Source organism: Trichosurus vulpecula, chromosome 1, assembly GCF_011100635.1.
Source record: "Trichosurus vulpecula isolate mTriVul1 chromosome 1, mTriVul1.pri, whole genome shotgun sequence".
NCBI lineage: Eukaryota > Metazoa > Chordata > Mammalia > Diprotodontia > Phalangeridae > Trichosurus > Trichosurus vulpecula.
The window spans coordinates 145,876,659-145,902,421 of NC_050573.1; the positions used below are offsets into that span (position 1 = coordinate 145,876,659).

General features: G+C 39.4%; 1 protein-coding gene across 1 annotated transcript in view; it reads left to right on the plus strand.

Moving 5' to 3' along the window:
* Nucleotides 1-22,556, plus strand: part of SNX31 (sorting nexin 31) — an 86,146-nt gene extending 63,590 nt beyond the window's left edge. Inside the window, exons 10-14 of the mRNA XM_036741895.1 lie at nucleotides 573-776; nucleotides 5,883-6,002; nucleotides 10,809-10,886; nucleotides 20,252-20,311; nucleotides 22,449-22,556. Of these exons, the coding sequence (XP_036597790.1) occupies nucleotides 573-776; nucleotides 5,883-6,002; nucleotides 10,809-10,886; nucleotides 20,252-20,311; nucleotides 22,449-22,547 (561 nt within the window). The 3' untranslated portion in view covers nucleotides 22,548-22,556. The remainder of the gene's footprint in view (nucleotides 1-572; nucleotides 777-5,882; nucleotides 6,003-10,808; nucleotides 10,887-20,251; nucleotides 20,312-22,448) is intronic.
* The last annotated feature ends 3,207 nt before the right edge of the window (nucleotides 22,557-25,763 follow it).

Below are 25,763 nucleotides of genomic sequence, written 5' to 3' on the forward strand. Positions count from 1 at the left end.
TGTTTTTAATCTAGTCCACTGCTTGCCACACAGGACCCGTACAGTGAGAGCTCAAGAAAACAACAATGCTTTGTAAAAACTTGGCAAATGGGCATCTGAGAACTCGTCAGTCCAGCCTGACTCACCTTTATTTGCCAATAAACTCGTCTTCTCGTATGGGGGAAGTAAGAGGAAGGTGTCCGTTATGAAACTATATTTAAAAATCTGTTATTCAGAAGAATACATTTGCCCTGTGGTAGTTTCACTTGTTATCCTTCCAATACGTCCATCAATATCACTTATCCTCTATTTCAAATGATCTATTTTTTTATTTTTCCCCTTTTCCTGATGGACAGAGTACCAGCCTCGTAGACCTGACTTTGACTCTCACCTCCGAAACTCACAGACTTCTACTTTCTGATCCTCAGTTTCCTCATCTGTAAGATGGGAATGGTATCTGAGGTGCCCACTCTGCAGGATCGTGGCAAGGCACAAATGAGGCACTGTACGTAAAGCACTTGGCAAACTTTTTTTTTTTAACAAGACACTCAATAAACAGCAGCTGTTGTTACTGCCTCTCTCATTCGATGCAGTTTTTGGAGCTGGTCCAGCAGGTGCATCACTACGGATATGTGCAGCTCGATCCCTGTACCTGTGATTACCCAGAACCTGGCTGTGTGGCTGCTGTGTCAGTAGGCGGCCATGTGATCAGCTGCTGCATAAAGCTGCCTGGCAATCAGACGCAAGAGGTTAACTTCAAGATGTGTCGGATAAAGTCCTGGCAGGTCACCTTCCTTGTAAGTATCTTCTTGACACCTTGGTGCAGTGGATGGAGTCAGGAGGGCCCGAATTCAAATCCTGCCTTAGACGCTTACTAGCTGTGTGACCCTGGGCAAGTCACTTAACCCTGGATCGCCTCAAAAAACAAGCAAGCAACAAATCAAACTAAGTGGATTTAAAGTACTTATGATTTAAAATTCAGTGCCTTGCCCCCACTTCCCTACTGAGGCAGATCGGAAAAGGGAATCGGCATTTCAGGGACGTATCGTAGGACCATACAATGAATGCTAGAATGGACCTTAGGGGTCATCTAGGCCAACCCCTTCATTTATAGATGTGCAAACTGGGGCCTAGAGGGACTTGCCCAAAGTCACGCAGCTAATAATACCAAAGCCAGGATTTGAACCCAAGTGTTCTGACTCAGAATCCAATGCCTCCCAGAATTAAGAGCTGAAATGGACTTGAGAGATATGTTCTAACCTAACCCTCTTGTTTTGCGCATGAGGAAACTGAGGTACGGTAGACCAGTTAAGCACAGTTGGGGTTTTCTCATTTGACTTGGTAGCTGGGTGGTTCAGTGGATAGAGCACCTGGCCTGGAGTCGGTAAGACCTAAGTTCAAATTCGACCTCGGATACTTACTGGCTCTGTGATCCTAGGCAAGTCACTTAACCTCTTTTTGCCTGGGCTTCCTCACTACAAATTGGGAATGATAATAGCACTCACCTCCCAGAATTGTCGTAGGGATCAAATGAGACAATAACTGTAAAACACTGTGCACAGTGCCTGGCACATAAAAAGTGCTATATAAATGTTAGCTTACAGTGAGCCAAGATAATGCCAAAGAACCCATGGTGAAAAATGCTATCCACTGCCAGAAAGAGAGCTGATGAATGCTAAGTACAAATTGAAGAATGCTTTTTTCTCCCCACTGTATTTTTCTTTCTTTCTTTTCTTTTCTTTTTTTTTTTGCAACATGGCTAATGTGGAAATATGTTTTGCATGATTTCACATGTATAATAGGTATCATATTGCTTGCCTTCTCAATGGGTGGGGGAGGGGATGGTGGGAGAGAGAGACTCTGGAACTCAACATTTTTTAAAAACAATGTTAAATAAATTTTAAAATTAAAAAATAAACTAAATTTTAGCATTTTTATTTTCCCACTGCCAATCATTTATTTAGTCAGTCAACAAGCATTTTACTAAGTGCTACTATGCACCAGGCACTGTGCTAAGGGCTAGGGGTATACAAGGAGGTGACAGTCTAAGAGAGAGACAACATGGAAACAGATATGAACAAATAGTGTTATATACAGGATAAATTGAAGATAATAGAGAGAAGTCATGAGCACTAAGCAGAATTGGAAAAGGCTTCTCATAGAAGGTGGGATGTTAGCTGGAACTTGAGGCAAGTCAGGGAAGCCGGGAGGAGGGAGATGAGGAGGGAGAGAATTCCAGGCATGGGGGACACAGCCAGTGACAGTAAGCAAGGGAGGGAGATGGAATGTCTTGTTTGAAGAACATTAAGGAGGCCAGTTTCACTGGATCAAAGACCACTAAGGTTTAAGAAGAAAAGTAGGAGGGGACCCGCTTATTAGGTAATAAAAATTTCCTGGTTACAAGACTAAAATATGCTCCAGGTGCCCTAGCTACTGGAAGTCTGGCAGGCATCCTTCCTGTTATTATTGTTGTTCAGTCTTGTCCAACTCTCTGTGACCCCATTTGGGGTTTTCTTGGCAAAGATGCTAGAGTGGTTTGCTATTTCCTTCTCCAGCTCATTTGACAGATGAGGAAACTGAGGCCAACAGGGTTAAGTGACTTGCACACAGCTAGTTAGTGTCTGAGGCCTGATTTGAACTTATAAAGAGGAGTCTTCCTGGTGGTGCACGGGGGCAGAACCAAGATGGCGGCTGGAAAGCAGGGACTTGCGTGAGCTCCCCTCCAGGTCCCTCCAAAAACCTATAAAAATGGCTCTGAACAAACTCTAGAAGTGCAGAACCCACAAAATAGCAGAGGGAAGCAGGGATCCAGCCCAGGACAGCCTGGATGGTCACTGGGTGAGGTCTATTGTGCACGGAGTTGGGAGCGGAGGGGAGCGGAGCCCAGCGTGGGCAGCAGCAGGACCAACCAGACCAGGAACCGGGCAGAACAGGCCCTAGTGCCCTGAATCAGTGAGCTGTGGCAGTTGCCAGACTTCTCAACCCACAAACACCAAAGACAACAGAGAAGGTTAGTGGGAAAACCTGTGGGGGAGAGAGTAAAAAGAGTTCGCTGTTTGGCCACCACCCCGGGGCCAGTGGGGGTGGTTCAGCTACAGAACTACAGCTGCAGTTGCTTCCTGCCCCAGGCCCACCTGGTGGGAGGAATTAAGTGGTGGATCAGAGCAGGAGTGCAGAGCCAGCTTAAGGTCTGAGTCAGGTCCAGGTTGGTGGTTCTTGGGGAAGGAAGAGTGTTGGCATGGCAGAGCTGGCTGTATAGAAATAGCTCTGAAAACAACAGTGCATCCACTCAAGCTTGGAACAAAGTACTCTTTACTCTACAAGCAGTCACACCCTGACGAAAAATTCAAGGGTCAAGTAGGTTGGCTGGGAACATGGCCAGGCAGTGAAAACGCACTCACATTCAGTCTCAGACTTTGGAATCTTTCTTTGGTGACAAAGAAGACCAAAACATACAGCGAGAAGAAGTCAACAAAGTCAAAGAGCCTACATCAAAAGCCTCCAAGAAAAACATGAACTGGTCTCAGGCCATGGAAGAGCTCAAAAAGAATTTGGAAAAGCAAGTTAGAGAAGTAGAGGAAAAATTGGGAAGAGAAATGAGAATAATGCGAGAAAACCATGAAAAACAAGTCAATGACTTGCTAAAGGAGACCCAAAAAATATTAAAGAAAACTACACCTTAAAAATAGACTAACTTAAATGGCAAAAGAGCTCCAAAAAGCCAGTGAGGAGAATGCCTTGAAAGGAAGAATTACCTAAATGGAAAAGGAGGTCCAAAAGACCACTGAAGAAAATACTAGCTTAAAAATGATATTGGAGCAAGTGGAAGCTAGTGACTTTATGAGAAATCAAAATAGTATAAAATAGAACCAAAGAAATGAAAAAGTGGAAGACAATGTGAAATATCTCATTGGAAAAACCAGTGACCTGGAAAATAGATCCAGGAGAGATAATTTAAAAATTATTGGACTACCTGAAAGCCATGATCAAAAAAAGAGCCTAGATATCATCTTTCAAGAAATTATCAAGGAGAACTGCCCTGATATTTTAGAGCCAGAGCGTTAAAATAGAAATTGAAAGAATCCACAGATCACCTCCTCAAAAAGATCCCAAAAAGAAAACTCCTAGGAATATTGTTGCCAAATTCCAGAGCTCCCAGATCAAGGAGAAAATACTGCAAGCAGCCAGAAAGAAACAATTCGAGTATTGGGGAAACACGTTCAGAATAACCTAAGATCTGGCAGCTTCTACATTAAGAGATCGAAGGGCTTGGAATACAATATTCCAGAGGTCAATGGAGCTAGGATTAAAACCAAGAATCACCTACCCAGCAAAACTGAGTATCATGCTCCAAGGCAAAATATGGACTTTCAATAAAATAGAGGACTTTCAAGCTTTCTCAGTGAAAAGACCAGAGCTGAATAGAAAATCTGACTTTCAAACACAAGAATCAAGAGAAGCATGAAAAGGTAAACAAGAAAGAGAAATCATAAGGGACTTACTAAAGTTGAACTGTTTTGTTTACATTCCTACATGGGAAGATGATGTGTATAATTCATAAGACCTCAGTATCAGAGTAGCTGAAAGAAATATGCATATATATATATATAAGTATATATATGTGTGTGTGTGTGTGTGCATGTATATAGATACATATGTGTGTGTATGTATGTACTTATGTAGATGTATATATGTGTATGTATATATATGTGTATATATATGTATGTGTGTGTGTATATATATATTTTGTGTATATATATATATATATATATATAGACAGAGGGCACAGGGTGAGTTGAAGATGAAGGGATGATATCTAAAAAAATAAAATCTAATTAAGAGATCAGAGAGGAATATATTGAGAGAGGGAGAAAGGGAGAGATAGAATGGGGTAAATTATCTCGCATAAAAGTGGCAAGAAAAAGCGGTTCTCTAGGAAGGGAAGAGGGGGCAGGTGAAGAGGATTGAGTAAATCTTGCTGTCATCGGATTTGACCTGAGGAGGGATTACATACACACTCAATTGGGTGTCTTACCCTACAGGAAAGAAGGAAGAAGAAGATAAAAAAGGGGGGACAATAGAAGGGAGGGCAAACAGGGGGAGGAGGTAATCAAAAACAAACACTTTCGAGAAAGGACAGGGTCAAGGGAGAAAATTCAGTAAAAGGGGATAGATTAGGAAGGAGCAAAACACAGTCTTTCACAACATGAGTGTTGTGGAAGGGTTATACATAATGATATGCATGTGGCCTATGTTGAATTGCTTGCCTTCTTAGAGAGGGTGGGTGGGGAGGGAAGAGGAGAGAGAATTTGGAACTCAAAGTTTTAAAAACAGATGTTCAAAAACAACAACAACAACAAAAAAGTTTTTTTATGCAACTAGGAAATAAGATACACAGCAATGGGGCGTAGAAATTTATCTTGCCCTACGAGAGAAGGGAAAGGGGGATGGGAGGGGAGTGGGGTGACAGAAGGGAGGGCTGACTGGGGAACAGGGCAACCAGAATATACGCCATCTTGGAGTGGGGGGAGGGTAGAAATGGGGAGAAAATTTGTAATTCAAACTCTTGTGAAAATGAATGCTGAAAACTAAATATATTAAATAAGTAAAAAAAAAAAAAGAGGAGTCTTCCTGATTCCAAGCCCAGTGCTCTATCCACAGCACCACCCAGCTGCCCAGGCATCCTTCTCCTCTCCCTCAAAGCAAACAACAGACTTCCCTACTGCTTCCAGCGTTAGTGAGACCTCTATCTTGGATTATCTGAGAAATCTCTCAGTACCTTTCTAGTTACTAACACTGTCTGCTCTATTCTTGAGGAAGCCTCTTCTGATTACATGGCTAATTTTTGAAAAAGCATTTCTCTAAGCAGGGTGGTGAACAATGTCATCTTTTGTTTTCCTTAGGGATCTTTGCTGGAGGAAGAAGATGGTCCCCAGCAAACCCTCAATCAGAACCTGGAGCTCAGGTTTCAGTACAGTGACGGCAACAACAGTTGGCGGTGGTTCACCATTTACACCAAACAGGTGAGAATGCTATAGAAGAATGGGCTGAAAGTCACTGATTGGAATGTTACTTGCTTCACCAGGGTAAACCGAAGAATAACAATTAATAGCTTAAACTTGGTGCCTTAAAATTTTACAAAGAGCTCTACAGACACTGCCAACCTTACAGAGTTGTTGGGGAGGAAGATCGGATAAGATGATGTTGGTAAAAGAAATTGTCGGTAGGCACAATGGAAAGGGGGCTGGATTTGGAGTCAGAGAACTTGTGTTCAAATCTTGGCTTAACTTGTTAAATACCTGTTTGACCTTGGGGCAACTCTCTTCGTTTGTCTTAATCTCAGCTATAAAACGAGAGGGTTGGATTAGGTAATCTCTGATATCCCTTCCAGGTCTAAACCTGTGTTCCTATAAGTTTTATTATCCCCACATTGCAAGTTAAGAAACTGAGGCACAGAGAAGTCAAGTCAATTGCCCAGTGTCACAGAACTAGGATCCAAACCAACCATGATTTTCAAACTGAGTTTGTGTAGGGCATCATAAGGAGAGGGTGAAGATAGACCTGTGTCTTTCTGTTTGAGCTGGTAGCAGGACTGTGATTGTGAATTCTAGAGCTTATTAATTCCTTAGATGCCAGTGAATGAGTTCACTTAAAATTCAAGTGATAGAGCCAATGTTGTTTCCCTGTAAGCCGCTGGAATCTTAGACAAACTATATCGGGGTAAAGTTCAAATTGAATGAACCAGGACTTTGTAGGTTTGATTAGGGGGTACATGCTGTATTTTGGGCAAAGCTGGAAGAGTGTGAGTGTTCACAGGTTACTTGTGATCGATGGGCCTAACTCAGGTCCTTCTCATTATTGTTGATTTGGTGTTGGAAGGAAATGAGGCACTTATAGGTCATTCAACAGTTAATAAAAGGATGCTTACTTAATCATAGCATAAAAAAGATATTCAGCAGGACACTGAAACACTCAGCTTGGGTAGACATGGCCCCCTTGCCTCTATATGGAAATTCATGTGGACAGCAGGCCAGGGTGTGGTGACTCTCAAGATGCTGGAACATCTGCCAAGTATGAAGGGCCCTGACTCCTTTTGATGCCCTCAGGTTACCAGGAAGCTATGTCAGTATGGTCCAAAGACCACCAGGATGCTCCCCCAAAGGAGGCATGGTCTGAGTCAGAGCCCAGTAGATCACTCAAGGCCCTGGGAACAGCTCTGTCACTTGTCAGAGGGGAAAAATAACTTAAGTATGGGAGAAGGGAAACTCTAGTCCCTATCCCAGTATTTATACCTAATTTTGGACCCTCACCTTTTCTTGAGGTTTTTTTTTTGAGGGGGAGAAGGTTATTCTTTTGGGAGAGATTTGAAATATAACATGAACAAAACCCTGAATATACTGCAATCATTTGCAAAACTTCAAGGGAGTTTCCAAATTTTTGAAAGGCTGTCATGTGGAAGAAGGATTATGCTGTTTGTTGCCCTTGGCCCCAGAGGATGAAACTAGGAGCTATGAGTGGAAGTAACAGTGAGGTGGGTAGAGGGGAAAATTTCCTAATAATTAATGCTATCCAAAGATTCATTCACTCATCCAACAAACATCTGTGGAATGGACTTTCTTGGAGGTAGTTAATTCCCTGTCACTGGAGGTCTTCCAGCCCAGAGTGGGTGAACATTTGTCTGGAATGTTGTAGGAGGGTGTTAATGCTTCAGATGGCACTCGGGCCAGATAACCTTCGAAGACTCATCTAATTCGAAGATTCTGCAATCTGGCCAAACTGAAATATTTATTTTAAACTGAGCCTTGAATAAAAGTTTTTTTGAAAAATGGTGAATCTGATGGATCTAACACCGGACCTATATGTTTTCTAAAAGCTTCTGAAATAGAACATTAAACAAATCTTTGGATTGATTTCCACTTGGCTCGTGCCCCTGGTTTTCATACCTCAGCCAGGAGGAATGTCTTTGGACATTCCCGTGGGACCCCAAGCTCTGCTTCTTTCTTCTTCTAGCACCGGTCATGGGAGTGAGAAAATATATTCAGAAATCCTTCAAAAAACATAAAACGCTAGACAAAAATGGAAAGTTTAAAAAAAAAAACAACAAAAAATGTAAATGGGGTTTACCTAAAAGATGAAACTCTCTCAGGGAAAGTATATGAGGATCTGCAATATCCAAATTTGAAGGGCCTTAGGAGTGACATAAAGATGGACTTTGTAGTTAAACCCCCACCCTGGAATGCTACAACAGGAGTTACATTTTATTATGATCTTTTAATCCACTGGCAAATGAATTTAGGCCAACAAAGAAGATTATAGCAAACATTTTTCTTTAAAGGATTTTAAATCAGGGACTATTTCCTTTGAGATGGTGGGGCTACTCACACACTCTCAAAAGTCTATAGCTTCAGAGAACTAGAAAGGACCCCCGTGATCCTCTCAGCCACTTGAGGGCCGGGACTGCTGTTGCCTTTCTCTGTATTCCCAGTGTTTAGCACAACATCTGGTGAACAGGAAGCACTTAATAAGTGATTGTTGACTCGACTGGACCTTCGAGATCATCTAGACCAGCCCAGTCATTTTATAGATGAGAAACCTTATATGTGCTTCTTCTTGTTGTCTGTCCTTCATTCTAGAAGAGGACCATAACTTCAGGGAGTGATGCCATGACATACAAGTGAGTTGGATCTAAGTGACAGAGGCAAGAAATCCTTCAAAAAGTATAAAATGCTAGTTAAAACAGGGAAAGTATTAAAAACAACAACCACAAGAAGTAAATGGGGTTTACCTAAAAGATGAAATGCTCTTAGGGAAGACCTAGAAAGAAGAGGTTTGCTCAAGGTCACAGAACTAGTTACTCACTGAGCTGGGGCTCAGATCCAGGCATTCTGATTCCTAGTTCAAGTACTCCTCCCATTACACTTGTCTGCCCCCGGGGAGTAGCAGAAACATAGGCATGTGTACTGTCAATGCAAATGAAGAGTTGAGATCTAAATCTTTCTTCAGTCGCTGGAAAGAAATCTTGTTTTAATATTTCCCCCCCTCCGTAGGCATTTGTAATGATTTACCCCATGGAGTTAGGAACTGAATGTAGTTAAGATCAATGTTATAATAGAATCTCATGTCTTTTGAACACTTCATCTCTTCTCCCAGGTGCGGATCCAAATCTTAGGTTAAATGCAAAGCGTTGGGCGTTCAGGGAGGTGGGGAGATAGAGGATGTTTTCATGTATTATATTCTTGTGAAAATCAAGGGCGATGTTTGAAAAGTGTAAAAGGATTGCGTAGGCGGTTCAACCTCAGTACCTACAAAGATGTCAGGACAGATGATTTATTTGTAAAACTGCAAATGAGTTTTTTCAAGTCTCTATCTTCTGGTTAATGCATTTTGGGCAATAATGGGCAGGCAGGGGAAATGCTTTAGGAGTAATGGAGGCCTTTTCCTCGTCTATGTAGTCTAACCCTGATGACAAAGTTATTTTAGGGTCCAAGGGTCCACATTGGAAGGGGAAGGCAGACTGTGTTAGAAAGGATGGTAGAATACTTAACTGCCCCACTTTCCTCCCTTCTCTGTCCCCTAAAACCGAAAGATTTGGAGAATCCAAAGACTATTTTCCTGTGTCTCCACAATTCCTTTCCTATTTTTCTCCCTTTCTCTGTTCCTAGGAAGTAGTCCATAATGATAAGGCCAAGAGTTACAGCTGTCTTCAGCCAGACAGCAGAGTACACCTGGACACACTGTGTACAGGGACAGGGGCACTAGAGTGATGCTGAAGAGGACTGGGGTGACGGGAGTGAGTAGGCAGAATGAGGAAACCCAGGTGTTTTGGAACAAGCCCCAGGACATATGCCCACCTATGGCCAGGCTACATGGTCCTCATGTATCCAGGAAAGATGAGTGGATAACCCGTGTGCTCCATTGGTACCCATATAAAGTCACATCTTGACAAAAGACCTCAAGACAATGAATGGATTGTTTATGGAGGATTTATGGAAGAAAATGGACAAGAGCCTCACACACTTGTGTGGGTGGTGAGAGAAGGCTTTGTCTTGGTAGTCATAAAATGTTAGCCCTAGAAGGGACCTTAGAGGCCATTTAAACTAAACCCTTCATATTATATAAAGAGAGGAAATTGAGGCTCAGAGGTAAGGTGATTTTCATAAGGTTTTGTTCTATTAGTGGTGGTACGGCATGAGGGAAAATTACAGACACTGATACCATGTATAACCACTGAAGAAGTAGCAAAGGAAGAAAACAAAAAGTGAAAAATAAATTTCAGTTGGGTAAAAGTAATACCAGCATATTAATATGAAGTGTAACATCTTATCAGTAATACCTAATTACCACATAATACAATAGGTATTATGTGTATTGTTAAATAGGTGCCAGATTAACTTCAAGGGAAGTTTGATTTAATTACAACAGTAAACTGGACAAGATGTGGCATTCTTTGTTTGTGGCTCATGTAACATGGTTGGCAGCTCTTGCAGCACACTCATCTACATTGCTATAGCTTAAAAATAAGAAACATTCTTAGTCAGATGGCAGGGAAGTCAGGGGAGTTTAAGAAGAAGGGGCTTAGCTATGCAAGATTGGCTGTCTTTTTGGTCTGTTGTTGGATTTTTGACTGCATGTATGTGTTTGTAGTTAAGCAAATTTTGGCATGTTAGCTTTTAAATAAAACATTTCTGGAAATTTTAAGAAAGAAATCTCTTCTGGGAAAAATAATATTCAAATTGAGAACAACATCTGTATTGTGGTTCAGAGAAAGGGAGAGAATTCATGGTTTAGTATTTTACTGAGCAAAAGATTTTATTTATGGGCTTTTGTAGGCTTTTTTGCTGAGTAGCTGCCTGAAAAAGATGATATCGGAGAAACTGATGAAGCTAGCTGCAGAAAACCCAGAAATGGTAAGTATTTTTCCTCTGCATATTGTTATTTTCATTTGTAAATGGTACTGCCAGGCCAACCTAGAGTTCAAGGACCAAGGAATCTAATGGTCCAGAAAAGATAGAAAAGATAGACCATACACAGATGAGATCTTTCTCTTCTCTCTTTGGAGCTTGTTGGGTACAGTCTGACAGAGTGACAAAAAGTAAAAAAAAAAACAAAAAACTATCTTTAAGACTCAAACTATACATTTTCTTAAGAGAATAATAGTCACACAGTTTGCTGAGAGTACTTTAGCCCTCTAATGTTGTTTAGTCGATTAGTTGTGTCTGACTTTGTGGCCTCATTTGGGGTTTTCTTGGCAAAGTAGAGTGGTTTGCCATTTCCTTCTCCAACTCATCTTACAGGTGGAGAAACTGAGGCCAGCATGGTTAAGTGACTTGCCCAGGGTCACACAGCTAATAAATATCTGAGAGGCCAGACTTGAGCTCAGATCCTTCTGACTCCAGGTCCTACACTCTATCCATTGTTCCACCTAGCTGCCCTCCAGATTCCATGCTGTTTTCTCTATCATATCCAAAACCTAGGTAGGAGATTTTTTTTTTTGACATGGCAGGGAGGTATAAAGGACATGTATCTCTCAGAAGGCTTTAGGATGGGTCTTCATTCAGAGAGGCAAACTTGCTCCTTATTCTGTCCAGAGATGGGGCAGCTCCAAAGGCTTCTGGGGGGACCAATATAGATTTCTTTAAAAAGCCCAATCCAAGACAGGTGATAGATGATAGACAAAAATTTATATAGCTCCTACTAATTTATATAGCTCCTACTACAGGCCAAGTACTATGCCAGGTGCTTTACAAATATTATCTCATTTGATCCTCACAAAAACCCTGGGAAATAAGTGCTATTATCCCCATTTTACAGTTGAAGAAACTGAGACAAACAGAGGCTAAGTGACTTTCCCAAAGTCACACAGTAAATGTGTGAGGCAGGATTTGAACTCAGATATACTTGACTCCAGGCCAAGTGCTCTAACCGCTGTACCACATGGATGGATGGATGGGAAGAAATAAAGAAAGAAATAGCATGATATCCCAGGCACTATGCATCTCTAGAAAGGTTTTAGATCACAAGTATCCTGGAGGGGCAGCTGTTTGGCACAGTGGATAGAGCACTTGCCCTTGAGTCAGGAGGACCTGAATTCAAATTTGGCCTCAGACATTTGTAAGCTATATGACCCTGTGTAAGTCACCTAACCCCAGTTGCCTCCAAGAAAAAGAAAGTACCCTGGAAAGTGCTATAGGAAGGGCCAAAGTAGAAATGAAAGTGAGGTAGGGGTCCTGTCTTGTGGAAGACCCCACTCCACAGGTATTCTCAGCCATTTGACGTAACCATTGTGCTGAGTCAAAAAGTTACTGACCGGATGAAACCTATATGATAAATGTTTTTCTCTTAATGTAAAATTAAACTTCAATTTCCTGGCACATACCTCTTCTAAAAAGTATATTAACTCTTACCCTAAGAGATGATACTCAGCTAAGAATAGATCAGTTTAATAAAATTTCTTATTTCGATTACTTTGGAATCATTCTGGAACTCTTATTATTCTGAATAAAACTGTAGTTTGATTTTTTAAATTTCCTAATTAAGGCAGATTAAGATAACCTATTTTTGGTTAGCAGTTGTAGCCAAATTTGTAGAACTTCAAACTAATTTTTCTTAAATATGCTACATTAGCTATAATTATATATATGTATATATGAACTATATACATATATATTATATAAGATATAATATATAATTATATATACATATATATAATCTTTTTCTCCAGATTTAATTTGATTGAATAGTAAAAGGATGCACACTTTTAACTTAGAACTGATTTTTTTTTAAGTGGAATTGTCTACTATGTTTCTGAAGGAATTGCTCTTTGATGGGTACCTACTCTCTTTCCTCTAGTATTTCTCTTCCTTGAGAAAAACAGTTGAAGTTCACAGATTCAGGGCATAAAAGATGGGAAGCTTCAAGTATGCAAGATCACGAATAGCATGGTAGCTTTGCTAGAAAGAAGCCAATTAAACTAACAAAAGGGTGAAGGAAGCTTATTTTAAAAGAGTAATAAAATCCAACCTGACAAGAAGGATGGGAGCACTCAGGTTCCAAACATGGTTCCAAACATTTTTTTTTTAATGCCATTAACTGAAGTGGGCCCATTAAAAGGGAAAAGTACTTTTACCTCTGGATGACCGTAGGCTCCAGGTTAATGCCGGAAATACTCCTATACTTAATTGCTAAAGAGCATCATAAACAGAATGGAGATGTTAATGATATATTTAATTTATTTCTTTTAGAACTCTGGCTACAAGAGCCAATGGGGTTACTGCATTCCTTGTATTTACATGTGAAACAAAAGGACTTGTAGAATGTTGTGATTATAAGTGAATGGTCACCTGCTTCTGTACTGGCGAGCCCAGAACAATGATGGCACACAGTGTGAGCTTGATCGATGTTGATTGAATTGAAATAAATTATTGTGTGGTTTGAAATGTGGAAGGTATGGGAGGCACTATGGTTGGCTCAGTGCTAGAGTGCCGTATGTGAAAATCAGAAGACCTGGGTTCTAATTCCTGCTCTGCTACTTATTACCGGTGCGACCTTGGGTGAGGTACTTGGCTTCTGTTTGCTCATTTGTACAATGAGGCAGTTGGGTTAGATGACTTCTAAAGTTCCTTCAGATTTTAACTCTCTGGTCCCAGGGAGGGTGTGTGTGTGTGTGTGTGTGTGTGTGTGTGTGTGTGTGTGTGTTCAGGCACCTTGGCATAGTGGAATAGTGTACTAGTAAATTAGTGTACCATTAGTAACACAGGGTTCAAATCTTACTTAACTGTGTGATCATGGTAAAGTAACTTAACTGCTCTGAGTCGATTTTCTATTCTGTAAAATGGGGATGATAATATTCAGAGGTGCCTACTCATAGGGTAGATGTGAGGCTCAAATGAGATAATGTATGTAAAGTACTTTGTAAGCCTTCAAATTTTATAATATACATATATGATATATATGTGTGTGTATATATATGTCATTTCTTATGTATACATGCACATATATTAGTAATCGCTTTGTTTTTGTTTTATCCTAGTTGTAAATATTTAATCTATGGATGTCTTCATTTTCTAAAGCCTTTCATTTAATCTCTCCAACCTGTGAAAGACAAGGCAAAGTTCAAGGTTTTTTATTTTGTGGAGTCTTTCTGGGGCCCTGTCTATAAGTACCTGCATAGCTGAGAGGCCTGGCAGGGACAGAGTAGATGACTCAGTGGATGTGCTTCTGTTATTATTGGTATTTCTAATTCCCTCAACCTCCATTCTTTCTTCCAAATTAAACTTTTTAATTGCTCTAATGGAACTCTAAGGCTTCATCACAGACCAGAGTTGGAGGGACCAAGTAGTTCGGTGGAGTTTAAAGTAACCTGTGGATTGATATTGCTGCCTGTGGCTGTATGGCTGTAATATTTATTTGTATCTGGACAAAAAGAACAAAAAATGGAATTTACTTTGAATTAGATCATTAAGGAAGAAAATCTACATTGGTCTTTTCATTGTCCTCCCTCCGGTAAATGAACCCTACCTAGTAGGGTCAGTCAGTAAGCATTTATTAAGCCCCTGTGCTAAGTGCTGGGATGCAAATGAGAAAAAAGAAAAACAGTACCTGTCCTTATGGAGCTTGCAGTCAAACAAGGGAAGGTAACACAGCTAGGTGGTGCGGTAGATAGAGCACCAGGCCTGATATCAAGAAGACTGGAGTTCAAATATGTGTTCAAGCTGTGACCCTGGGCAAATCCCTTAACCTGTTTGCCTCAGTTTCCATAGCTGTACAACGAGCTGGAGAAGGAAATGGCAAACCACTCCAGTATCTTTGCCAAGAAAACCCCAAATGGGGTCACGAAGAGTCAGATATGACTGAAGACGACTGAGAAACAATAACACACAAAAGGAGGCTGAAAAGCAGCAGTAGGAGGAGGCATGGTGGGAAAGTCAGAGAAGTCCCAAAATAGAGCCACCAGGTGAGAAATGAGATGTTCTGAGCTGAGCTCCCCCCTTAAGTGGGACTTTTGGACTTCATCTCTCCATCTTCCAGAGGGACAGGGGTTGGTGATGATGAAGCTGAGTAATAACACTGACGGGATCCTGCTGATGAGGTTTTCCCAAAAATGAGCTTCCTGGAACATAGTGGAGAAGTCAGAGAGGAAGTGATTAGCATCTAGAACAGTGCCTTGCCCAAAACAACCACTTTTTAATAAAGTCATTTATTTATTTTTCAAACACGTATTCTCTCTTTCTCTCCTATGTCAGTAAATGAGACAGAAACGGAAACCCTCACGACAAACTTGCATAGTCTAGCAAAACAAACCACTTCCAAAAATAAATATCTCATTCTGAGTTTTAAATATATCACCTCTCTGTGAGGAAGTGGGCAGCATCCTTCGTCTTCAGGTCTTTTGGAATCACGGTTTATCATTGCATTGATCAGAATTCTGAAGTCTTTTAAAGTTGTTTTTCTTTATAATATTATCCTAGTTCTGTTACTTTGCATCCATTTATAAAGGCCTTCCCAGTGCCTCTTTGGTCATTTTTTTATGCCACAATACATTACATCCACATATTGTAATTTGTTTAACTATTCCCCAGAAGGTGGAGATTCTCTTATATATCTTGGATATGAAACCTTTAAACTTCCTGCAAAAATGCTTTCCCAGTTACCTCTTTCCTTTCTAATTCTAATTGTGCAAAAACTTTTTGACTTAATTTTATGTAAAGAAAATTGTCCATTTTACCTTCTCTATTCCTTGTTTGGTCATGGACTCTTCCTCTATCCACAGTTTGGAAAGGTAATTTCTTTTTTGCTTTTCTCATTTGCTTATCATGCCACCTTTTATGTCTAAACCGTGTATTTATTTGGAGGTTAAGATGGTATACATTAAGAGATGTTGGTCTGTACCTAATTTCTATGAGACATTTTTCCAGTTTTCCCAGAAGTTTTTTTTCTCAAATATTGAGTTTATACCCCAGTAACTGTGGTCTTTAAAAAAAAAGTTTGTTGAATTTAATTGTATTCTACCATTTTTTAAACTTTTATAACATTTATATACACTCATTCATTCAATAGATAACCATATGCAAAGTGTGGCCTTTGGGCTCATAGAATTTACAGTTTATTAGAGGAATTAGTCACATACATAAATGATAATAAAATAAAGTAAATATTAAAATGCAATAATAGGAGTACAGAATAATATATAAATTCAGAGAAGAAAGAATACTTCTAGTTGGAAGGATTAAAGATTTCCCAGGGAGAAAGGTATTCTAGGGTGAGGGAACAGCGTATGCAAAAGCATGAAGGTAGGAAACTATAGGCCATGTGCTCAGAACTTTCACATTGTATTTTGCAGCAAATGAGATGACAGATGTAAAGACTTTACAAACCTTAAAGTGCTATGTAAATGGGAGTTGTTATATTTATTCCTGAACAAAGCTTATACACCCTACTAGGTTATAAATTTTTATTTCCTTCATTGTTTAGTATATTGCCCTGTAGGTTCTCACTACAATTTTGCTGAATTCAATTTTTAAAATTTTATTTTTTTGTGCTGAACTTTAATACCTGTCCCCCTCCCCAAAGTATTTCCTTAAATCTGGAAGAATACAAAAGAGTATGTGAAACTGAGTCTCCATTTCATTCTGCTTGCTTAAAAAAAAAAGGTTTACTTTCTACAAGTTACTTTTAAAATGTCCTGTTTCTTTTTTCCTATTGCCTGGGGTCTTCTGGCTAACAGTTTTGGGATGAAAGAAGTAGAATACTATAATTCATTGCTGGATTTCTTGATCATTATTCTATCTGTTGTGAATTTCAGGTTTTTACTGAAGTAGATATTCAGGAGCTGGATGATTTGCCTTCCATTCAGGTCCATCTTGGCCAGAAGTCCTGAAATCAATTTAATAGAACTCAGTTTTCTCCATTTTGCAGTGTAGCTTATAATTTAAAGATCTCGGTGAATTCAGGAGCATTTTTTAAAGTAAGAACCAAAGTATACCATATAAATATGTGCCCCACAAATAAAATAAATCTCCATTAAGTACAGATAAAACCACTAATTGAATCAATGGGAAATAAAGGGAAAAGAAGGAATTTAGTATGGTTTTGAAATTAATCAGTTCAGTTACCTTTAGATAATGTGCTCGAAAAGTAAATCTTAAACTATTTACGAAGAGGAACCTAGGTGGTACAGTGTATCTCTATCTGGGCTGGGAATCAGGAAGACTCAGCTTCTTGAGTTAAGATCTGATCTCTTGAGATACTTAATAGCTGTGTGACCCTGGGCAAGTCATTTATCCCTGTTTGCCTCAGTTTCCTCATCTGTAAAATGATCTGCAGAAGGAAATGGCAAACCACTCCAGTATCTCTGCCAAGAAAACCCCAAATAGAGTCATGAAGAGTTGGACATGACTAAATAACAAAATTTATGAAGAGATCATTAAATTAGAAGTTAAAGTTAAATGCGCTATAGAGAAAACTAAATACATTGCTAATTATTCTCATAAGTTAACCATTTCAGGAGTATTGGAATTGTAATTAGAAAAAGGAAAAAGATGGTATTCCAACTGTTCCAAGGCTCAAGCCAAGGATCAGGAGTAAACACAGCCTGCAGCATTTTCCCTTAAAACCACATTCTTAGAACGATTTTTTTATCGATTGGCCTTGATTGTTTTATAGTTATTTTCCTTCCTTTCAGATACCAGCAGCTTTTCCTGCTAAAGTTACCATTTTTTCTACTCTATAGTTATTTTGTTCACGGGTGTACTGTTAAGTGTTTTACAGCCAGCTCTCAAAAAAAAATGTACATATGATATACTTTTAAGTTTAATCTGCATTGCTAACATTTTCTTACATCACATTTTAAAGTCTAGACAATCAGCAAAAATAATAAATCAAGCCTTGATTTTGTTGTAGTCTTTGCCAGTTTCTGGGATGGAAATGCTTTTACTGGAAATTTAACAATTGGCTCTTTGGAGCCAGGTCCAAGCTGGCTCCAGCACACTCCTGGGTGTATGTATCTAAATAATAACATGTTGTTTCCCCATTGGTATGTGCACTCCTCGAGGGGAGGGACTGTGTTAGTGTTCAGTACTTAGCACAGTGTCTGGCACATAGATACTTAATAAAAGATTGTTGATTGGTGGATTCCCCAAGGGAAAAGAGCTCGAGCTTAAACTTGAATTTCAAATATGCACATCGATCCACACCAATTACTTTAAAAAAAAAATAAGTGATTCACTCATGAAATGCTGAGAACACAAAATTCGCACAGACATATTTAATGGGACGACAGCGGACGTTTCAAGGGCCCCTGAAGATTAGCAAAGTGCTTTACAGGCATTTTCTCTTTTGATTCTTCCTATAATAACCATGTGATATTGCTATGTCCATTTTATAGAAGAGAAAACTGAGATTCATGGAAATTTAGTGACTGGCTCATGATCACTAAGTATCAGAGGAGGACTTGAACTTGGTTCTCCCCTGCCAGCAGTATCACAATGCTTCTCTTTTAACGAAGAAGAGGTGTTCCTTGGATTTCTTCACTTATAATTTGACTTTTTTTGAATATTGAACTATATTCTAAATGTACAATTGGCACCTAAAGACACATAGAATGGATGATTTTATGAACTTGAGAATCAGTCCTATATCAATACTCACCCTGAATCCTCTTTTTAAAAGTCTAGCTATTTGTAGGTCAGGTTTACCTAAAGTGGGATATGCCTTTTTTTCCCCCCTGGAAAATTGCAAGGAGTAAGATATTACATTTTTTCTGTTCTCCTCTCTTATACCCCCCAACTTTCTTTCCTCTTTATGCTGGGTCATACTACTGAGAGGGAGAAGTCCAAAAACTTTTTTCAATTTTTCTAGGCACCCATTAAAATTCTTCCTGGAAATATGAGTAGTCAGCCTTCTTTATTATTTATTATTTGTTAATCCCACCCAATCCAGAAAAGGAAATAACACAGTTCTGTTGTGTCAGTGCATAACACCAAAGGAGCAACTTTTAGATGGCCAAGAGAAATGGCCAGAATAGTAATAGCTAGGGTTTTGTAGCACTTTAAGGGTTTGCTGTATAATCCTGAGCTTTTCCTTTTCCAGCTCATTTTACAGATGAGAAAATTGAGGCCAACAGGGTTAAATGACTTGCCCAGGGTCACACAGAGGGAGAGAGAGGAGAACAGAGGAGAAGAGAAAGAAAGCTAGTAAGGCCAGATTTGGACTCAGGTCCTCCTGACTCCAAGCGTGGCATTCTATGCACTGCGCCACCTACCTGCCCAAATACTGACAATTTTAAACTTATTGAAATGTCAAAATAATTGAATATCTCAAAAACATTTCAGTGGCTGTAATTTTTTTTAAACAAGGGGTAATCCATATTATTTTGAAATGCTTTTTCATGTGTGTAAAAAACAATAAACAGAACTTATCTTTTCTTCTCAAAAAAAAGAAAGGAAAATATAAGAATCCTTATTTTTGTCCTGGCATTCTCTAAAAGCCTTTATGTGGAGGGTGGCTTTGGAAGGTTTTACTTTACCTGTGATATCACTGGAAGAGAGAACACCCAATGAGAACCTCCCTTTATCAATGAAGATCCACACTTTCTCTGTCCCTTAGGGTCTTAGAGTTCTCTGGGGCTTGGAGAGGACAAGTGACAGACAATGTATGTCAGAGTCAGAATCTGAACCCAGATTATACTAACTTTTGAGACCATTTCTCTGTGTATCAAACCACACTACTCCCACCCAAAGTTTTCCTTATTTATATAATGTGCACAGGTCTATGTGGCTGGTCAATTTAAGTCTCTTGTTGGTAGTCACTTCATTTTGATAAATGCATTTCTTCAGCTTTGTCTGGCTTTTATTCAACCCAGACTGGAACTCAGTGGATTTCTTTAGGATTTCTAGAATTCAGAGGAATTCTGATTCACATAAAGTTTCTCTCCTTCCTTCCTCCCTCCCTCCCTTCCTCCCTCCCTTCCTCCCTCCCTTCCTCCCTCCCTTCCTCCCTCCCTTCCTCCCTTCCTCCCTTCCTTCCATTCCATCTCACAGGCTCCAGAATTTGGGAAATCTACCTAATGTGGACTTGAATCTTGCTCCATCTCTTTTTAGGAATTTCCAAATTAGGGGTAACAGTACGTGTCATATTCAGGTGCCACTGCTACCTGGGGCCTGTGGCAACTGTTAGATTACTATGGAAGGGGAAATGTGTCCATTAATTAAATGGATTACTTGTGTGCTAGTTTGCTCTGAGAGACACCAACTAATATCTTACTAATCTATTTTAGCAGATTGAAGTCCCCCTGGAACAAGGCAAAAGTAAGAAATCCTACCATCAACAAAGCCAGGTCTGTGAGTGAAATTATGTAAGCAATAACCATTAGGATTTGGATTAATCTGCCATTTTTAATAGTATTCAACCTCCAAAAATACACCATGAATTCTGTTTCACAGATTTCTATTGGTTAGAGACAGTCCTAGAGCGTTATAAACCACAGTGTGGAGACAGGGAATTTTATTATTGCACACTCTACAGGCAGAAAATGAAGAGGACAGTCAGTTGTTAGTCATTCCATTCAAAAAGCTTTATTCATTTGGTGTTTCAGCCCCCTAGCCCCTCATTCTGTCTCTGAAATCTTTTGTGGGCTCTGTTCAGTACCTATACATTTCCTAAGTGTATGATATGCACTTTATAAATGTTTGTTGAATGGACTGACTGAATGGCTTGCATTGTACAATATAATATTATTACTCTTGTGAATACTATCCTTGTAGGGAATTCCCAGCATGGGAGCAGCTACCCAAGTTGAAATTTGGGCTCAGACCCTTACTAGCTGAGTGACCCTGGGCAGGTCAATTAACCCTGTTTTCAGTTTCCTTATCTGTAAAATGAGTTGGAGAAAGAAATGGCAAATCACTCCAGTATCTTTGTCAAGAAACCCCCAAATGGGGTCAGGAAGAGTCCCACACAACTGAAATGACTGAACAACAACCACCACCACAGATCCCAGCCAGACTTTGACAAATAAATGAGTCCTTGGGAATTGCCTGAAGTGGTGAGAGATTAAGGGACTTGCCCAGCTAGCAATTCCTTCTGAATCATATCAATGGATCATAGATGTAAAGTTGGAAGGAACCTCAGGTCATCTAGTCCAATTCCTTCATTTTTTAGATGAAGAACCTGAGATCCAGGTTGATCCTTGGCCAAATGGTTCTGCCCATCTTCACTTAGTTAACATTTGAACCCAGTTTCCTCTGGCCCCAGAGCTAGTACATTTCATCCCATGGGTCCTCCAAGCTCAACAATATCCTATCCAATTCACCACAGTGCAGTTGCTTAGGTTTGTAAAATACATTTTTGAGCATGTTAGGTCTGTGTTGCAGTTCCTACAATTAACCTACAAGCCCATACTGTCCCTCCCTAAGATTACCCTAAGTTCTCACAAGCTCTCCTCTACAAATAAAAAAAAATAATATTCCAGCAAAAGTAATTACTGATGTATTACCTAGTATATAGGTGCTCCCTAGAATAAATGGAACAAATGATGACCTTTTATACTATAAGACCCTTTATACTATAAAATGTGTTTTGCTCTGTGGTTTTTATGAGTGAGATGAACACTTCAGGTGATTAAAATCTACCTCCATTTAAATCAGTCTTTTACCTCTGTCCCACAGAGAGTTCCTATTATTTGGGTTTTGCTGATGCGCTCAATTTGACTCTGCATTGATTTGGAAACATCCATTTTGTCTGGGTTTTTAAAATATGAATTTCATGTTGTTTTCCTCTGATGTGTGTTTCTACAATTACCATAGTGTGGAATTGGCCCTGTTCCCTATTTTCCATGACCCCCATCTTCTCCCCCAATACACAGATGCATATTTAGGCAGCATCAAAATGAAGGGCATGGATTAGAAAAGGACAAGAGACACCTGCTCCAAATCACAGGCGACGGTGACAATTTCTTGAGGGATAACAGATCTAATACAACACACCTGCCTCCTTGTATTTTGAGATAAATATTCCTGCAATAATTCATTGGGATTCCAGATAACTAAAAAAGGGGTTAGGATTAGACGTGTATAAACTAAGATGAGCCTTTTTAGTGTATGGCGTGTAATGCTGGTCAGTAACCTTTGAAGACATGTTTTTAAACTCATATAGACAGTTAAATGGGATATGTGTGTATGTGTTTGTGTATTTGTACACATAGGCCTACAAAAAAGAGAGTTGTATAAGAAGGGAGCTTACTAGCTGAGGAAGGGCTGGCAGTGCCCTCTTTTTCATAGCTTTTTCAGATTCTCTCATTTGGCAATATGACACCATTCAAAGCATGAGTGGAGTAAAAGGATCCCTGCTTCTGCAAAAGTAATTTTTCTTTGTCCCTTTTTTGTGTTGATTTGAAATCAAGAAGATGTGCCACAGTTATTGCTTTCTTGGTGCTTTTGCTGACATAAATAATGTGTTCAAGTCTTTGTTTGCAGATAAACTGTTTTGATTTTCCAACAAGAAAAAGCAAGATTTCAGTTAAGTCAACTGAAGAGGACTGTGTGTTTGAGACTATAAGGGAAGAAGATCTTTGAAGAAGAAGAAAAAAGAATCAGCATTTCCACTTTCTTCCTTTAAAGTAAATCACTTGAAACAGCAGACTGTGTAATAACCAAAGGTTGGCTTCACATCACCAGTGGAAGAAATTTGACATTTTTGACATTTAGATTAAAGTTTTACTGTTCAAGTTGGGGATTATAACTCTGTAAATCAGAGGATGAGAAAGAAACGGGAGCAAAATTTGCCCAGATTTTAAGGTCAAGCAGCAAACCTGTGTTTGGAAACAAATGTATACTCCATTTCCCCCCTAAAACAGATATTTACCTGCCTTTACAAAGCCTTTACTTCAACTGCTGATAGGGTGGGAATTCATCCACATATCACAATAAGTGAACAGCTGTAGCTGGTAAAATTATCAAGTTAAAGAGGGGCCCTAGTAGAATTTAGATAACATTACCAATCTGCCTGTACCATAAGCATGGAGGAAATGGAGAGTCACCTGGTTTACTGTTTAGGGATGAAAGAAATACTTGAACTTTAAATGGCTGGATTATGAAGGGATTGGGGAGTGGGTAGAAAGGCTCAAAATGCCGTCTTAGCACAACTGCTGTTGTGTTGAAGCTTGCTAGCTTGTGCACCTAAGGGAGAGTCTGAATGCATGATTTACCCTCAGTGAAGGATTATGGTAAGAACCTACCCTCCTAAGGAAGTGGGAAACATGGGAAACATCAGTGGACTTCACTGATCTGCCCACAGAACTATGGGGAGGCATGATTTAAGTTATTATTTTGATCAAATGCCTTTTTTTGCTTTAATGTCATTCCGAAGCCTACCGATATTGCTGTGGGGCATTCTGAAACAAATCCATGGGCCCTCCTGGCAGTGTGTTTCTGTGCAATTGTGATGGTGTTCTTTAATTCAGACTAAGGATTTAAGAACTCAATAGAAAATTGATCTTAATGTTGGAAATGGGTGATTTGAAAACCAGAGGAGGCCTCATGGTTTAAGTCAGCTTAGAAACCAAATCTCTCATCCCCCTCAAATAGGCATGGTACACTGCTGGTCCTTTTTCTGATCCATTTCTAGTAAATTAAAAAAAAAAACAAAAGAAAACATAATTACTAACATAATTCCATGATATGGAATTAGGACCATAGGAAGGGGAAGAGCTAGATATACATAGAGAAATTTTGTTGCAGGTTTCCTATGTGCATAAAATATTGCAGTGTGCCTTTGGGGTTATCTAACTGGTATAATGCTAAAAATATGAAATGTGTAACATTGAGTTTTGAAGTTGTTGATAGATATTCTACTTATTCTCTTTTGTTGAAGTATTTTAAAGTTCATGAATAAATGTCTACAGCAATGATTTCCAGTGTCTTAAAACAGTTTACAGTTTTGCTATAGTATTTACAAAGGGAGTATGTCTCTGTGTGTTTGTGTCTGTGTGCATGTGCATGTGTATACAAAGATATGTACACACACACACACATATAGAGAGAGAGTATATAGAGTGCATATACTATAGTCTACACAAATTATATATATGGATATATACATGCATAATATGTATACATGTGTGTATATGTCAGTATATCTGACACCCTAGTAGATAATCAACTGTATTTTTATGAAATGGAAATTTCTCTTATTTTGCCAATTTGCTAATGTCTAGGCAATATTTTTGACCTGCTATTGTTAGGGTAATAATGTAATGGTTAAACTAAATGGTGTCTAAGATCTTTTCCAACTTTGAGATTCCATAATTGTAACAAATGTACTTTCATTATACATTGTGCTAAGGATTAGGAATACCAAAATCTATAAGATACAATCTGCACTCAAAAAGCTGACAATTTAGCTGGAAAGACGGAACATATAGAATCTTCTCCCTCTCTCTCTCTCTCTCTCTCTCTCTCTCTCTCTCTCTCTCTCTCTCACACACACACACACACACACACACACACACACAATACCATAAGATAGCACATGCCAACTACCAAATGAGTGTATGGGTATTAAGTATTATAGAAATTCAGAGGAGAGGAATGTTCTTAAAGCCGGGTTGTCAGAGAGGGTTCCAAAGAAGAGAAAGACTTGTTAGGCCCTGAAAAAAAAATGAGTAGGATTTAAATAACAGGAGATGGCAAGGAAAAATGATTATAAGCTGGGAAAAACACATTTTTCTGCCCAACAAAGAAAACTCCCCAAAGCATTAGGTTCAGGTAGTTGAACTAGAAACTCAGTTGTTGCTGCTGTTGAGTCATTTCAGTCATGTCCAACCCTTCTTGACACCATTTGAGGTTTTCTTGGCAAAGATCCTGGAGTGGTTTGCCATTTCCTTCTCCAGCTCAGTTTTACAGATGAGGAAACTGATGCAAACAGGATTTAAGTGACTTGCCCAGGGTCAGACAGCTAGATTTGAACTCAGAAAGATGAGTCTTCCTAACTCCAGGCCCAGCGTGCTATCCACTGGGCCACCTAGCTGCCAGGAACTTGGTGCTCAATAAATGATAATGCCTTGCATTTCAATTGTCATTTTTACATTAAAAAGTCTCATGCAAGGGGCAGCCAGGTGGCACAGTGAATAGAGCACCAGCCCTGGAGTCAGGAGGACCTGAGTTCAAATCCAGCCTCAGACACTCGACACACTTACTAGCTGTGTGACCTGGGGCAAGTCACTTAACCTCAATTGCCCTGCCGAAAAACAAAAGCAAAAAGTCATATGCAACAAAGGTGGGGAAGTTTGTCCCCAATTTACAGATGGGGAAACTGAGGTATAGAAAAGTTGAGTGACTTTGCCCAAGATTATTCTTGTCAACCTTTATTTATTGATACTAATTAATAGTGTTTGGGGATATAAAATTTCAAGACACTAAGAATAGTCACAAATACCACAAGGAAAGAAAATGTTTTAAAAATGAAATATGCTCCTTAGTGTAAGTCAAGTAGATGATACCAAAAAAGAAAAGTCACAGAAAAGGAAGCTGAAAATAAAAAGGCAGAGAAGTTCAACTAATTTTTAAAATTCCAGATAAATTGATATTCACGTGGGAAAGGGACTCCTAATAAACAGCCCCTCTGCAATTAAAGATGAGATTTCATCCCGAAGGATATTATTCATGTGAATTTTTTCTGGATTAAAGACTCTTGTGTTTGGGATAGAAAATCCTACACTACAGCAGTGGGAAGCAGCTTTCTTTGCCATAAGTCTTGGGTGAAGATGGAAATACAACTGTTGGGAGGACAAC